The following is a 16,345-nucleotide window of genomic DNA, read 5'->3' as shown; positions in this document are numbered from 1 at the left end:
TCGAAGTACCCTAGTTCGAACTACTCACCTGTCCAGACGCCGCGGAATCGAAGTCCGCGGCTCCAAGGTCGACTCCGCCACCGCCGTTTGCAGTGGTGGAGTACCGGAGTCGACCGCGGCGCTTCCGGAGTTCGAACTATCTCGTCCAGATTAGACGCGATAGTTCGAACTCCGAGAAGTCGAACTCACCGCGTCGACCCGGCTGGTAAGTGTAGACTAGCCCAAAGATAAAGCCAGATCGTTGAAGGTCACATAAGCCTGCTATAAAGCAAATTGATTGAAGGTGAAATCTGGTGGCACGCATCAATAGATGGAAATAAGATTAAGAACAAAGCTCTTGATAGTAACTCATATTTTGCTTGGGCAGGAGACAGAGCTTTCTTGGGGGCTGGAACAAACTCTCAAAGGATGGAACCACCACAAACCCCTCTCCTTGTATTCCCATAGAAGGTACACTTTGATCTGCCTTCACTCAGGCCTTGTCTACACCACGGGGGGTGGGGGATCGATCTAAATTACACAACTTCAGCTATGTGAAGAATGTAGCTGAAGTTGACGTACTTAGATCTACTTACCACAGAGTCCACACTATGTGATGTTGACTGGAGATGCTCTCCCGTCGACAGGAGAGCAATCGGTGGTTGAAGACCCACTAAATTGACCACCGGTTAATCAATTGCAGTGTGTCGAACGCCCGGTAAGTGTAGACAAGGCCTAAGAAAAACTCACAGCACAGCACACAGAAATCAGCTATTTTCAAAAAATCTACACACAATTTTCCCCTGGGGGAGAGGAAGAGAGACAGAAGAAAAGACCAGAATTAAAGATGCTAATCATGTCACTTAACACTACTGGAAGGCACTTAGGTACATTGGTAGGTACAGTAAAGAAACCAGACAAAATATGCCTGGCTGTGGAGATCATGTCGGTGGTGCCTCGTGATGGTCTGAAGCCGCATTGGGACTCTGGCAGTACTTGCTTTGCAAGAGGGAGCAGACGATTCAGTAAGATTCTAGCACGAATCTTCCCAGCGATGGAGAGGAGGACAATGCCTTGATAGGTGCCACAGTCGGCCTGTCTCCCTTTTTGAAAATGGTGACGATCTCAGCATTACATAAGTCAGCAGGGATTTCTTCAGTGCGCTAGATTTTGAGGAGCAGCAAGTGAAGCTCATTAGTCAGTGTTTCTCCCCCCACTTTCAGTACCTCAGCTGGTATGCCATCAGGACTTGGTGCTTTATTGTTCTTCATTTGTTTATTTGCTTTGCAGATCTCTTAAGGTGTTGGTGGGTTGGCAAGAGTTTCCCAGATTGAGTGCTGAGGGATGGAGTCAATGGTGTCGTCAGTCACAGTTGTTTCTCGATTTAGAAGCTTTTGGTCACGTTCCTTCCAGCGCTCTTTGATGGATTTGTTATCTTTAGGAAGGGTACTGCCATCTTCGGATCTCAGAGGTGTGAGGACACCAGGAGCTGAATATGGCCTTTATCGATCTGACCAAAGCCCTCAACTCTGTCAACCGCGAGGCTCTGTTTAAAATCATGTCAAAGTTTGGCTGCCCAAGCAAATTTATCACCGTTGTAAGACTCCTTCATAACCAGATGACTGCCTCCATCCTGTGCAGTGACTCTAACTCTGAGCCCTTTGTCATCCGAACTGGTGTAAAACAAGGCTGTGTATTGGCACCCACTCTTTTCTCCATTTTCTTAGCAGCTATGAAAGCACTAACCCAAGACCATCTACCACAGGGCATTGGCATCCAATTTCAGACTGATGGCAACCTCTTCAACCTTTCTCATCTCCATGCCAGAACTAAAGTAATATTGGCAACAATAACCGAACTCCAGTGCACAGATGACAGTGCTGTAGTTGCACGCTCAAAGGAGGATTTTCGAACAGCCCTTAATTGCTTTTCTGAAGCTTACAAAAGCCTAGGGCTAACTCTGAACATCGTCAAAACAAAAGTTCTCCACCCAGTCAATCATCAGACCCAGCAAGGAAGATCTATATCGACAAAGAAGAACTGGAAAATGTAGAATTCTTTGCCTATCTTGGCAGCCATCTCTCACAGAGGGCAGACATAGACGTTGAGATTCAGCACAGAATTTGCTGTGCCAGCCTTGCCTTTGGCAGACTCTCTCACCGGGTGTTCAACAATCACAACATCAGAACACATACTAGATGTTTAGTTTATAAAGCGGTGTTAATCCCAACTCTCCTCTATGGCTGTGAGACTTGGGTGACCTATATAAAACACCTGAAAAACCTGGAACGCCAGCACCAGCACTTTCTTCGGAAGGTCCTCAACATAAAGTGAGAGGATCGTTGCACTAATGTCAGTGGCCTCACAGAGACCAACATCTTCAGTGTTGAGGCCCTGATTATCCAGCACCAGCTGAGGTGGAGCAAGCACTGTGTGCACATGCCTGAGGTACGCTTCCCAAAACAACTGCTGTACGCCCAACTCACCAAAGGAGAAAGGAAACGAGGAGGCCAAAAGAAATGCTTTAAAGACACCTTCAAAGTAAACATCACAAGATGTGGCATCGACAGCACACACTGGGAGACAGCAGCCCAGGACAGGGATAACTGGCGAAGACTCATCAGAGAGGGAATGTCCACTTTTGAGGAAAATCGCAAAAAAACACCGGAAAGGCAACTTTCATGCAGCAGTTACGGCCCAACCCTGTCTTCCAACAATGTCTGCCATCAAGCCTGTGGCTCAAGAATCAGACTCCTCAGTCACAAAAAGGACCCATTAAAAATAAAATGTATGAAAAATCATCCTCGACCTCGAGGGATCTCCGCTGCCGACGATAGACACCAGAATAGAATAGAAAATGTGGGAGGGTATTCTTGCATATGACATAATACTGTCTTCCCATCCCAGGACTTCAATTATTATTCTAACGGAAGACAGAGTTAACAGATTGATATAAGGCATAGGAGAAGCCATAAAGGCCTTTATGAGCCCCAGGACTCTTTGGAACAGTCCACTGTTTTACAAAGCCCTAATATAAGCTTGCGGGAGAATGTAATTGGAGCCACATTTTCCCCAGTTGCATAATTAGGTTTGCATGATGAGACATGAACATTTTGTAAAATTGAAAAATGTAAGGCGCACGTCTTCTTTGGCTGCAGACCAGTTTCAAAGGGGTGGTGCCTTTCGCAGGATCTTTGACAGTAGCTCACTCTCTCTACTGAATCGCACGACACTTTGGGACAAATTCAACAGTGATCTAAGCAAAACAGCTCCTCGTCAATGGCACTTCAGTAGGAGTTGTGTCTGCTTACATCAGGGCTGAATTAGCTCCAGTGTCTCTCTCTCATCCCCAGGCCCACTCATTAATTTCAGTGGAGCACAAGGGCTGCTTACACGGATCCTATTGCAGGATTAGGGCATAAAACTAGAAACCTTAATTATCTACACACGGTTCCTTTAACTGAATAATACATGAAGTGGAGTCCATATAACACATCATTCAATTAAAGGGACCGTAACATGTAGAGATTAATAATAATAATAGAGGGATATATCTCCCGGCTGGCCTGGAAACTCTGGGGAATCCCCCAGGAGGCTATGGAACCTGTTGTGGAGGAAAAGGAGGTCTGGTCCTCCCTACTCTCCATGCTGCCGCCGCGATCCTCATCAGAAAAAGCAGCATAAAGGAAAAAGAAGAAGAAGAAAAATTATATGATGTATACATTGTATACAGGGTACTGATTTTAGCTTTTAATCAGTAAACATGAATAAATACCCTCATTACAAAAAAAAAATGAAATCAGTTTATCCACTAAACACTAGAAACACATTGGAAATGGCTACTTGTATCTAAGACTGTGGTTTTCAACCTTTTTTCATTTGCAGACCCCCTAAACATTTTAAAATAGAGGTGCAGGCCCCCTTGGAAATCTTAGACGTATGCATCTAGCTAGAAAGAAGGTAGAGGGGTACTTTTTATGGTGTGAATTTAACAGAAGTGCTGAGAATTGTTTGGGGGTGGAAATCAGTCATGTATTAAGCTATTTTTCCCTTTTATCCACAAGGATGAAAACTGCTTTGGCAAGAAATAATGTAGGAATATTTAGGAACTGATCAAAGGCTGCATAAAGGGATTCCATAGGCTCCTTCACTATTTGCATCTTATAACCAGACTTGGTTAATCTTCATTATAGTTGTGATTTCATTCAGGTTTTGAAGCAATGGTTAGCAGTGTGTGACTCCTATCTTTGCAGCTCTTAACAATGAAATTCTTAACATTGTATATTTTGTTTTAAAGGATGTAATACATATTTTTTCATGTGTCCCTACTAATCTCACGTAGCATATTTTACTATAAAGTTATTAACCGTATCTTCATTCAGATTGTGAAGGCAGCTTGCACAACAGAAACATGATTCATGATGTTTTGCTGGAACTCTTAATGTGACCTTCCATGAAGATGGTTTATATTGAGACTTCAAGTGCTCTCTCCTTTGAAGTATCAGAGGGGTAGCCGTGTTAGTCTGGTTCTGTAAAAGCAGCAAAGAATCCTGTGGCACCTTATAGACTAACAGATGTTTTGCAGCATGAGCTTTCGTGGGTGACTCTTGCATCCGACGAAGTGGGCATTCACCCACGAAAGCTCATGCTGCAAAACGTCTGTTAGTCTATAAGGTGCCACAGGATTCTTTGCTGCTCTCCTTTGAAGTCACTTAAAAACAATGGATTCATTTCTGTGAAGACTCTGCAAAGCATTGACGCAAATGGGGCTGTGTGTGGGGGAGGGGGCAGATTTTGGTCCAATATGAAGGGCAGAATGAATCTCTTCTTTCTTTCTGATGCAGATGACTTGGCTTGAAGAGATGAGGTGTGCATCTGTGTTAGGAATAACTGTAGCCCCCAAGCCCAGTTGTCCACCTAGGGCTTGATCCAAACCTGTTTGTCAGTGACTGTCTTTCCAATGAGTTCAATGGGCATTGGATCAAGGCCCTTAGTCTTTATTTGTTGTGTTTTCATTCTCCCCTTTGCAGACAGTTCTTGCAAACTAAGCACAGCCTTTTAGGCAGACAGTAGCGTTATTGAGTATGACGGCTCTGCTATAATCAGAGGGCCCAATACAGTATCACCTCATGCCAAGAACACTCACTGGCAGCGTCACGCACAGGGCAGCCTCGGCGGTGATGTCTACACTGCATCTGGGAACAAGCAACTGAGTCCACTGACTTGTGCTAGCGGAGCTCTCACTAGCATGCTAAGAATTCTGTGTAGATGGTGCTTGGACATTGCAACTCGGACTGGAGCTTAGGCTCTTAAGCTGGGGGAATGTGGGGGGACTTGATGTACCTAGAGGCTCTTAGTGAGGATGCGCAAAGCAGAAGACGGAGCAGAAATATCAAAATAATCTGCCTGAAGTGGTTGGAGCTACTTGACAGTCAAACAAGGGAGGGGTTGTGGCAAGTCCTCTGGGGATTCCTGTGCTGGGCAGGTAAAGAAAACAGCCGAGTGTGACCTTGGACAGCCTTTCTGTGCCTGTTTCCCCTCCAGCTCCGGGGGTCTGGTGTAAGACTTGACATCATCGCCTCAGCCCTGTGTGTGCAGGCCAGTTGTCACAGGACTAGGGGCATGGAGGGGGCTACAAAACCAAGATGTGCGCTACAGTGTTGCTCCTTGTTAAACAGAAACAGACCTTTTGTCTAGCTATTTGCTGCTTTTACAACTGTCATTAGTGCAGATTGTGTCAGGCAGCAGGGCTGTCTACATACAGGTTTTGTACCAGTCTGTCATATTTATTGGTGTGTGTGTCTGTGCGCTTCTGTAACCAAAATAGTTATACCTATACAACCCCTAGTGTGAATGCAGTTATACTGGTGTAAATATACCAGCATGTCACTGTAGCTTATTCCCCCTCCTGTGTGGGACTAGCTACGCCACCATACGCATCTTATACCAGTATAGATAGCTGCATCCACACTAGTGGCGTTGTATCACTTTAATTATACCGGTTTAACTAACAGAGTACCACTTTTGTGTCTAGACAGGCTCTGAGTAAAAGATACATTAAGGTCTTATGGGGGGATGGAGATGGGGGGAACGGACTTGCTTTGCCCAAATGGACCAATGTTCTTGATAACCCCTTATTTCTTAATCCCGTTCACACTGACAGGTGGGATCACTAGACCCTAAATGCTAGATAGGCAGTGTGGTGCAATGCTTAATCTGGAACCCAGGAAACCTGGATTCTGTTCCCAGCTCTGCTCCTGACCTGCTGTCTGACCTTGGACTACCAATCTGTGGCTCTAGTTCCCCTCCCGCTCTTTCTCTGTTTCTATTGTAATCTCTTTGGTTCAGGGACTGTCTGTTGTTATCATAGACTCATAGAAACATCAGGCTGGAAGGGACTTCGAGAGGTCATCAAATGCAGCCCGCTGCACTGATGCAGGACCAAGTAAACCTAGACCGTCCATGATGGGGGTTTGTCCAACCTGTTCTTAAAAACCTCCAATGATGGAGTCCACACACTCCCTTGGAAGCCTGTTCCAGAGCTTCACTACATTATAGTTAGAAAGTTTTCCCCTAATATCTAACCTACATCTCCCATGCTGCAGACTAAGCCCATTACTTCTTGTCCTACGTTCAGTGGCTATGGAGAACAATTGATCACCGTCCTCTCTGTACCAGCCCCGCACATTTTATGTGTATCTAGAGTGCCTTGCGCTGCCTCAGTTGGGGCCTCTACATGCCACCATAATACAGATCATCTTGCATTCTTCTTCACTTCTTAGCATGAGGAAATTCAAGCAGCTGTTACCAACAGCTTAAGTATTAATGAAACTACAGTGAGCTTTAACCACCTAATTCTCAAAAGGCAGGGTGTTTGGAAGCTATCTAACACTGGGTTTCTTCTCTTGCCTGTTTTGTTCAGGTCCTATCAGCAGTATTTTAGTGAATCGTTTTGGCAGCCGACCAGTGGTTATATTTGGAGGCCTGCTGTGTGGAATTGGGATGATTTCAGCGGCGTTCTGCACTAGCATTTTACAGCTTTACATCTGCGTTGGAGTCATTTCAGGTAACAAACAAGCTTTCCTTCTGCACTTTCTTTTTGAGATTTCTTTTCTAAGGCAAGCCCCTGTCCTCCTGTGGATACTTAACCATGTGCATAACTTTACGCATCTGAGTAGTGTCACAACCAGGGCTACTCACCCAAGTAAAGTTACACATGCTTAAATGTTTGCATGGCATGGGCCTACACTTCTTCATAACTGTGTTTTCAGCTTACTTTGTATGAGTCAACGTGCAGCAGGCTCTTTGCAGGTGAGCTCTCCTCCAGGACAATAATGGAGATGGTTATTAGTGCCCTCAACTCCTGCTGAAATCAGTGGATCATGCGGCACCTTGCATGATCAAATAGCCCTATCTGTTAAAATGTTTCTCTCTCTAAAGATGGCGATTAGCACAAAAATAGCGGAGCTACGAGAGTTCAGGTTTTGTTGATACTCATTTTGGCGAGAGGGGTTCTTCAGATAAAAATAATAAAAACTAGAGTTGATTGGAAAGCAAGAAATTTTTCCTTTACAAATTTCCTAAAATTTATTTCCCCTTTTTCATTGAAAAGTTGCAATTCTAATAACCCTTTAAGCCAAGAAGTTTTCCTTTCCTGGAGTTCAACGGCTGGCTCAGTTCTGCATGGCTAAAGTCAGCAGGGATTTTGCTGTTGACTCCAGTGAGAGTTGGGTACAGCCCTCCGTCTGCCCGTCTGTGTGTGGGGACAGTAGTAGCCACGTATAGCTGGGCTGGTACATCACAGCTCAAAGCACCCAGGGGCAGAGTTCACCAGGAGGAAGAAGTCAGGTTGTGTGTGCTAGAGCAAGACTCTCGGGAGGCAGGAAGAGTCCAGGATTATAGGAAAGGTTTGCTGAGAGGCGCTCTCCCTTATTTCCCTGGCTCAGATGAATTGCTTCCCTACAATTCCCCCTTCTCCTTGGTTGGTACTGTGAGTGCTTCCTCTGTGTTCCTGTTACATTTCACGTTAGCCATGGGAAGAACTGCAGAGAAACAGCCCTGCCTGGATTCTCCAACTGCCTCTGGGAAGAAGTAAGTGTGGCAGGGAGGAAGTCCAGCTGCAGGCATCCTCTGTGTTTTCTGAACCCTCCTCTCATCCTCCCCTCACCCCCTCACCAAAAATAATCCACCGATTGCTGGTGAAATCTGTTCCCTCTCCAGTTTATACAGCTTCTTTCTGTTAAACCCTCAGAGTGAGCCAAACCCAGGAGTTCATAGTTAGGTTAAGGCTGGCTCTGCACTAGAGCCAATGGCATTTTCTAGCTCGAATGCCTAAAATTAGACTCTGAAATTCATAACTAGGCACAAGGGGTGGGGGCTCTGAAAATCAGGCCACTTCTCTAGGTGCCTAATTTTCAGCATCCATTTAATCGTTTTAGAAGAGATGTTTATAATGCTGCCTCCAGTGCAACTAGGACATCTGTTTGAAAGCATGACACGTTACGCTAAAATACTGACTTTATAGCATCTGAGATGTGGAATTAATATACTCCGTGTCACTGTGGCTGCACCAGATAGCCCTGACATCTGATAATTATCTGATAGCCCTGACATTATCAGATGTCAGGGCTATCTGGTGCAGCCACAGTGACACGGAGTATATTAATACTCCGTGTCACTTGTAAGATTAATAACACAGTTTACTGGCAAGGGGAAAAACATTAATTGGGACAGAAAACTTGTGACCATGTTCCCCTGCACCCAGACCGTCTCATTAAATCTGGTTGTGAAATGTTACTTCATGCACCTAAGTAGCTTGTTTTTTTTTTTATTTCTTACGCTGCTCTGATTGTGCCACCACATTTAGGTGACACCCTGTTGTCATGGACTGAGCAACAATTCACACAGGTTCTTGGAAGGAGATTCCAGAAATAAAAATAACCTGCAATTCTTAACCTCATGTGCTAGTCAAAGGGGAATGGATCCAGCTATATGCCATTGCCAAACACTTGATTGCAACATTCCTTTACAAACAAATGCCCTCTAAGAAATCATAATAGTTAATGTAAAACACAAATCCTTTGTTATAGACTATATAAGCATTTCACACTATCAATGAATGAAGTGCACCAGTATGGAACAATGCATGCCTTGGAGTAAATGCCGAGCTACAGTAAATTGCCACAATGGATCAGACCACAGGAAGGTACTAGACTCCTCCCCATAATGGACAATTACAGACTAAGCTGCCCCTTGGGGAAGGGTCTCCTTCAAATTATAATTATTTATTATTTGTATTGGGCTGACACACCAAAGCCCCAATCAGAATCATGTCCCTGTTGTTCTAGGTGCTGTGCAAACACCCAAGAAGCTGCAGGTCCAGATTTTTGCACCTAAAGATGTTGCTAAGTAACTAGTGTGCAAAGGAATTGAGTCTCTTGGAAGAGGTTTACATTACTGTACTGGTAAGGCAAAATGACACAGTTGCAGGTTGCCTCACAAGATCCATCCATCCAATGCAAATAAGGGAGTGGTGTTATCTGATAGTGCAAGCACAGAACTCACACCCCCCCCTTACTTATTTGTTGTATAACTGTGCTGGTATAACTGGTAAAACTCCCCCGAGTGCACAAGGCCTTAGACACACCTATAATTCCCTGGGTCTGCTGCTAGTGTGCTCAGGAGCGAATGAGAATCCTCTCAGGGTTGAAGAAAATGCTTTCAATGCTCCTAATTAGCTTGATGCTCCTAGTTATATTTGAAATGTTTTTTCACCTAGTTTGGTCAGATCTGAGGTGGGAGCATTTAAGGGTAATTATAAAGCCAGCCTACTGACCACATGACGGTGGGAAAGTAACTACCTGAGCAATTTACAGTGAACTTCACTTCTACAAGGCTCCTGCTCAGTCCGACAAGGAGACACACTTTGACTGGGAAGAGCATCCCTGTGTCCTTCCAAAGAACAGAGTTAAAACGAGAAACCCACCAGCAAGAGATCTCTGCTAACCTCCCTTGCCTTGGGCATGTTAATAGCATCTCTTCAGAGGTAGACGTTAGAAACATGAATGTATCAGTTCACACTGTCTAGACAGACACACCATTCTCAATGGCTCTCTCAGTTGAGGAATGTCTTTTTTCTATTCATATCAGGGGTGGTCAAACTTACTAACCCTCTGAGCTGCATACAACAATCTTCAAAAGTTTGGGAGACAGAGTGCACCTGCCGGGGCTCGGAGCTTCCACCCTGCGGCAAGGTGATGGGGCTAAGGGCTTCTGCCCTGCAGGGTCAGGGAGTCTGGAAGCTTCAGCCCTGCTCCTGCTGAAGCCCCAAGCCCCGGAAGGTGCCTCTCACAGGGCTGAAGCCCTGAGACTCCCCTCCCTGCTGGGCAGAAGCTCCTAGTCCCACCACCTCCTCACAGGGCAGAAGCCCGGAACTGCCCCAAACAATCTGGTAGGCAGAGAATGAGGGGTGTGGGGGGCTCCGAGAGCCACATTTTAATTGTAAAAGAGCTGCATGCAGCTCATGAGCCACAGTTTGGCCACCCCTCATTTATATGTATATCAGATGCAAATTCATGTAGTCATTGAGTCAGGGAAGTAGTACCCTGCCTGCTGCAAGGGAGCACTACACTGTGGGAGCTGCCATCTTTTGGATGATGTATGCAGTGTTGTTGTAGCCGTGTCTGTCCCAGGATATCAGAGAGACCATATTACCTCGTCTACCTTACCTTTTGAATGAGACATAAAACCAAATACCTGACCACTAGTGGTCATTAAATATTCCCTAGCACTTACAATAAGATGAGTGGTAGCTGCCCTGTTTTTCTGGCCAATGCCAATTCAGACACATACCTTCTGCCTAACTCTAATTGCCTTTGCAGTTTCAGTAGGGCAAGGTTATCATCTTCACCTCCTTTCCAAAACAGTTTTGCAATGCTGCTGTGTTCCACCCCAGAGGCTGCAGCCTTTCAGGTTGTGTGATGTCATCCCAGTATCTCTGCTAATGAACTCATGGGGTGGTTTTGAGCATTGGTTAATGCTGTCAGAGGAAGCTGGCAGGAAAACGGAAACAATTCACAAGCATTGTCAAAAATGTTTGTTTCTGTTTTTTGTCAAAATATTGTTTTTGTGGAAATTCTATGGCCAACCCTTATTTATATGGCACTTTGAGATCCTCTGAGGCAGGACCCCCATAGAAATGCAAATACTGGTTTAGTATCAGAGGGGTAGCCGTGTTAGTCTGGATCTGTAAAAGCAGCAAAGGGTCCTGTGGCACCTTATAGACTAACAGACATATTGGAGCATGAGCTTTCGTGGGTGAACACCCACCCTGGCACTGAGGGAGCTCTTCCCCTCTCAGGATCCAACCCTTGTTCTTGTTGACTTCAATGGGCGTTTTGCTTGAGTAAAGACTAAGGGCCTGGGGTACTTAGGTGCCTAACTCCTATTGATTTCAACAAGATGGTTTGAGGATTTTGGCCTAAGGGCCTGATCCAAAGCCCATGGAAATCAGTGGAAAGACATTGCTTTTAATGGCCGTTGAATCAAACACTGAGGAGATGTCAGAAGACCGCAGCATGCTGCATATTGAGCTTTTTTTTTTGAAAATCTGGCTCCAGATGTGGTTGCTGGGCGCTTGAAAATCTGGCCCTGTGCTCTTTGGCAAATCACACCTCCTCTGAGGCCATTGCAATCGAGCCCATTAGGTTATGTCTATGCTGTAATCACAGGATGTGATTGCAGCTTGAGCCGACCTACTCCAGCTAGCTCTAATCTTGCTAGCTCGGGTCCTGGAAGAACGAAGCTGCAGCAGTATGAGCTGCAGCACTGGCTGTACAAACCCACCGGACCCCGAGTACAGTGGAGTCGCATCATAGGCGCATTTAACGTACGCGATTTTAACTATACGCGCTCGGCAAAACAAAACAAAAAAGAGAAAAATAACAATTTAAATACTGTACCTATAGTGTGGGAATTCCGCCCGCCATTCCACTCAATGAGCATTCGACTATACGTGATTTTCGCCTTACGCACTGACGTTAGAACCTAACCTCCACGTAAGATGTGACTCCCCTGTATTAGTCGTAGACTAGCCTGTCCTGAAACATATGCTGCCAGGACCTGTGCTAATGAGATTAAAGCTTGGCTGGGTATATTGTCTAGCGCTGCAATCACAGGGTGTGATTACAGTACAGACATACATACCCTTACCATTTTATGCACAAATTCTCATAATAATTGGAGTATATTTAATGGGGTGAAAGGATGGTTTCCGTCATGCTCAAATTACTTCTCTTCGTCTCGAACCTCCTCTTGTAGGTCACAATGATACAGCCTCTCTAATTTATTTGGAACAAAATGCCATCTGCTGGAATCAATTTAAGGTCTGGGATCCCTCTTGCTGTGATAGCAAATGAGAAGAAAATGGATATAAATATTTTAGAATAAAATTAGCAAAAAGATTAAAGTAATTAGAAGGTCCAGTCAGTAAGTTTGAAACTGTCGGATCCTAATTAGCAGGAACAGAATGAGGTTATATTAAATTAATTTGCGTCACTTCTAAATTAATGGTCAGATAATACAGGATTCTAACTGATTTGGTTAAATGGATAGTTGGCTTCTTACCTAATTTTTATTCGCCTCAAAGTGACTCTTTTGGCCAATGCATATTGTAGATTCCTATGAAAGAGAGTCCATTAAAATTAATGGTAACTTTCCAGACTCATCTGAGAGAGGCTGGAAAAGTTTAAACTGCAGTTACTTCCTTAACCCAGCATTTGTGCAGGTCTCTATGATCACTGGGTTATCTCAGCTACTGCTGAGAGCCAGCAGAAGAACTATATACCCTGTAAGTCTCACTTATGCTTTTTTTTTTAATGCGATTGTGCGTAGTGTGCAATCTGTACCAACTCAGGATCAGTCCCACCACATTTATGGACTCCCTAGATCCATCAGGTCAAGTTAAGGACTGTGCTTCATAACTATGTCTGAATTTCCTACCAAGGATATAGCCCTAAGGTTATTTTAACATGTATTTGTTTTGTAATTTCTTTTGAATTTTCAAAACTTTCAAAAAATGTTTTAAAATGGAAGCATGACAGTTGGAAAGCAATTGTTTAACACCATTGTGGTTATCATAGCATATGTGGAATTTGAGCTACACAACACCATTGTAATTCTGCGCAGCTAATACTACTTATTAACAATAGTTTTCCTAATTAATTTGAAGGGCCTTGACATTCCTACCTTTTATTCTGTAAAGTGATATGCTTAATCAGGTACTGCACAATTAAACAAACTAATTATATAAATTAACGAACTGGAAAAAATCAGCATGGCGCTATTTTCAAGATTCACATTTTCCAATTCAAGGATGAAATTTGCATTTTGTTTTACAGGGGATCATTCTTTAGCTAAGGGCTAGGGTGGAAAATGTGTGTTATATTTCTAAATGTAACTTTAAGACCAATATACATTACTTATATCATTTTATTTTGCAAGAGAAAGCAGCACACAGATGCTTAAAAAGCTCTTTTAAGTAGAACAGATTCCTTACTGGTATCCTAAAGAACCCAAGAATGCTCTGACTGTCCACCGCTCAACATTTAATATCTGTTGGGGTAGAAAACAGATTACAGCTCATGCAATAGGAGAGCTAATGGTCAGTTAGGTGGTTGAATTACTTGTGGAGATTTATAATACTATTACTATTGCTATTTTGTTTAAATACAATAAAAAAGGGCATTTTAATTTAAACATCTCTAGCTCTAGAGCCCTTCTACATTAGTAGGAGCTGCAGTGGCAGCTCATTTTTGCTATTACAATCTACTTGTGCTCTGGACCGCTCAGGCCTTTTAATCTCTTGGCTAAGTTGCTCACATCAGCACATTAACTAACAGTGGAAGGGATGGGTGCCTACAAGGTCTACTTGTCCTTCTGCAGTGGGCAGGAATGCCACAGCCCTCCAGTGGTTGGGATGTGAGGCCTAATCAAGCATGTAAGAACGTTGCCCTCTAGTGGTTAAATACCAAATGCTATGTATGGCATAATGCTGGCATTGCCATATTTATTCATTTGTTTATTGGGCAATGTCTAGGTATTGATCTAAGCCCAGCTAGAAGGACATTATCGAGTAGACTGGATGTAGCAAAAGCATGGATGACCAGGGAGAGACCTGCATGTGAGTGGAAAGAGTTGATTCATTTGGTCAAGTTTTTATAAGGTTGCCTGTCACCTTGGTATCTGAGCATAGACTCATTGGACTGGAAGGGACCTCGAGAGGTCATCTAGTCCAGTCCCCTGCACTCATGGCAGGAGTAATTATCTAGACCATTCCTGACAGGTGTTTGTCTAACCTGCTCTTAAAAATCTCCAATGATGGAGATTCCACAACTTCCCTAGACAATTTATTCCAGTGCTTAACCACCATGACAGTTAGGAAGTTTTTCTCGTGTCCAACCTAAACCTCCCTTGCTGCAATTTAAGCCCGTTTCTTGCCCTATCCTCAGAGATTAAGAAAAACAATTTCCCTTCCTCCTCCTTGTAACAACCTTTTACATTCTTGAAAACTGTTATCATGTCCCTTCTCAGTTTTCTCTTTTCCAGACTAATCAAACCCATTTTTTTTCAATCTTCCCTCATAGGTCATGTTTTCTAGACCTTTAATCATTTTTGTTGCTCTCCTCTGGACTCTCTCACATCCTTCCTGAAATGTGGCACCCATAATTGGACACAATGCTCCAATTGAGGCCTAATTAGAGCGGAGTAGAGTGAAAGAATTACTTCTGGTGTCTTCAAAAAGAACAGGAGTACTTGTGGCACCTTAAAGAATAACAAATTTATTTTAGCATGAGCTTTCGTGAGCTAGAGCTCACTTCTTCGGATGCATAGAATGGAACACACAGACAGGAGATCTTTATACATACAGAGAACATGAAAAGGTGGAAGTATGCATAACAACAGGAAAAGTCTAATCAATTGAGATGAGCTATCATCAGCAGGAGGAAAAAAAACTTTTTGAAGTGATAATTAAGATGGCCCATAGAAGGTGTGAGGAGAACTTAACATAGGGAAATAGATTCAATTGGTGTAATGACCCAACCATTCCCAGTCTCTGTTTAGGCCAGAGTTTATAGTATCTAATTTGCATATTAATTCAAGTTCAGCAGTTTCTCTTTGGAGTCTGTTTTTGAAGTTTTTTTGTTGCAAAATTGCCACTTTCAAGTCTGTCACTGAGTGGTTAGAGAGGTTGAAGTGTTCTCCCACTGGTTTTTGAATGTTATGATTCCTGATGTCAGATTTGTGTCCATTTATTCTTTTGCGTAGAGACTGTCCGGTTTGGCCAATGTACATGGCAGAGGAGCATTGCTGGCACATGATGGCATCTATCACGTCTTGCTTACAACACTCCTGCTAGTACATCCCAGAATGATGTTTGCTGTTTTTGCAGCAACGTTACACTGTTGACTCATATTTAGCTTGTGGTCCACGATGACCCCCAGATCCCTTTCTGCAGTACTCCTTCCTAGGCAGTCATTTCCCATTTTGTATGTGTGCAACTGATTGATGCTAAGAAAGCAGCCTTGACCAGCATGGTAATATGGCCCTCTGTGCTGTCAAAGAAGTGAAAGTTTGAATTAGTTTGACTCCTCAAGTTCCACACCTTTCTCCTCTCTGGCAGTTGACCAACAGTGGGGAGAGAATGAAGTCCTGCAGCTCCTCTCAGTGAAAAAGGCAAGTTCCCATAAGCACCCCCAGTAGTTCTTCTATTCAGGAATGATCACAGCCACTTGAAAGCTGCTCTACAGCTCTGAGCCAGAGACCACACCATCCTCACCAGCATTTGATGGTCATTGATCTCCAGGACTTCTGATGGAGCTACTGCGGTTACTAAATACTATTCTCTATTGCTCATTGCCAGAATGAGTTTAGCAGCAGCTATATTAACTAGGCTGACTTCAGCACCAGGAAATGGTCAAAAGCCGGATTTAAAGTCAAAAGCGCCAGTCAAGTCCAGGTCTGTCTAGTTGCATGGTCACTAAAGAGTATGTGATCAAGTCACGGCGACCAGGCCATAATATTATTATGCAAGCATGATAATATGCTAGCAGTGACAAAGCAGCCATAGTGTTTTTGTAATAGATGGGTATTGTTACCATGCCAAGCTGTTGTGTCTGGACAAAAGCACGTGGGACCTGTACACTTCTATCTGGTCTTTTAGGGATACAGATTTCCATATTCTGTGAGCCATGACTATAAAGGTGAGATTTTCAGCCCATGGTGAGGGGCTGGAAAGTGGCTTCCCCTGGTCAGAACTGGGGATTTTAGGGCCACTTCACGCCAGTCCAGCCCTTGCACCTGATATAAA

The 16,345-nt window shown here is 43.9% G+C and overlaps 1 protein-coding gene across 3 annotated transcripts in view; it reads left to right on the top strand.

Annotated features, from left to right (window-relative positions):
- The window catches only part of LOC120369527 (monocarboxylate transporter 2-like), a 59,367-nt gene that overhangs the window by 35,085 nt on the left and 7,937 nt on the right, over positions 1-16,345 (top strand). For all 3 annotated transcript variants that reach the window (XM_039482959.1, XM_039482958.1, XM_039482957.1), the window contains one exon: positions 6,902-7,045. In XM_039482959.1, the coding sequence (XP_039338893.1) occupies positions 6,902-7,045 (144 nt within the window). The remainder of the gene's footprint in view (positions 1-6,901; positions 7,046-16,345) is intronic.

This window comes from Mauremys reevesii, linkage group 7 (assembly GCF_016161935.1).
Source record: "Mauremys reevesii isolate NIE-2019 linkage group 7, ASM1616193v1, whole genome shotgun sequence".
NCBI classification, from domain to species: Eukaryota; Metazoa; Chordata; order Testudines; family Geoemydidae; genus Mauremys; species Mauremys reevesii.
This window is presented reverse-complemented; position numbering and strand designations above follow the sequence as displayed.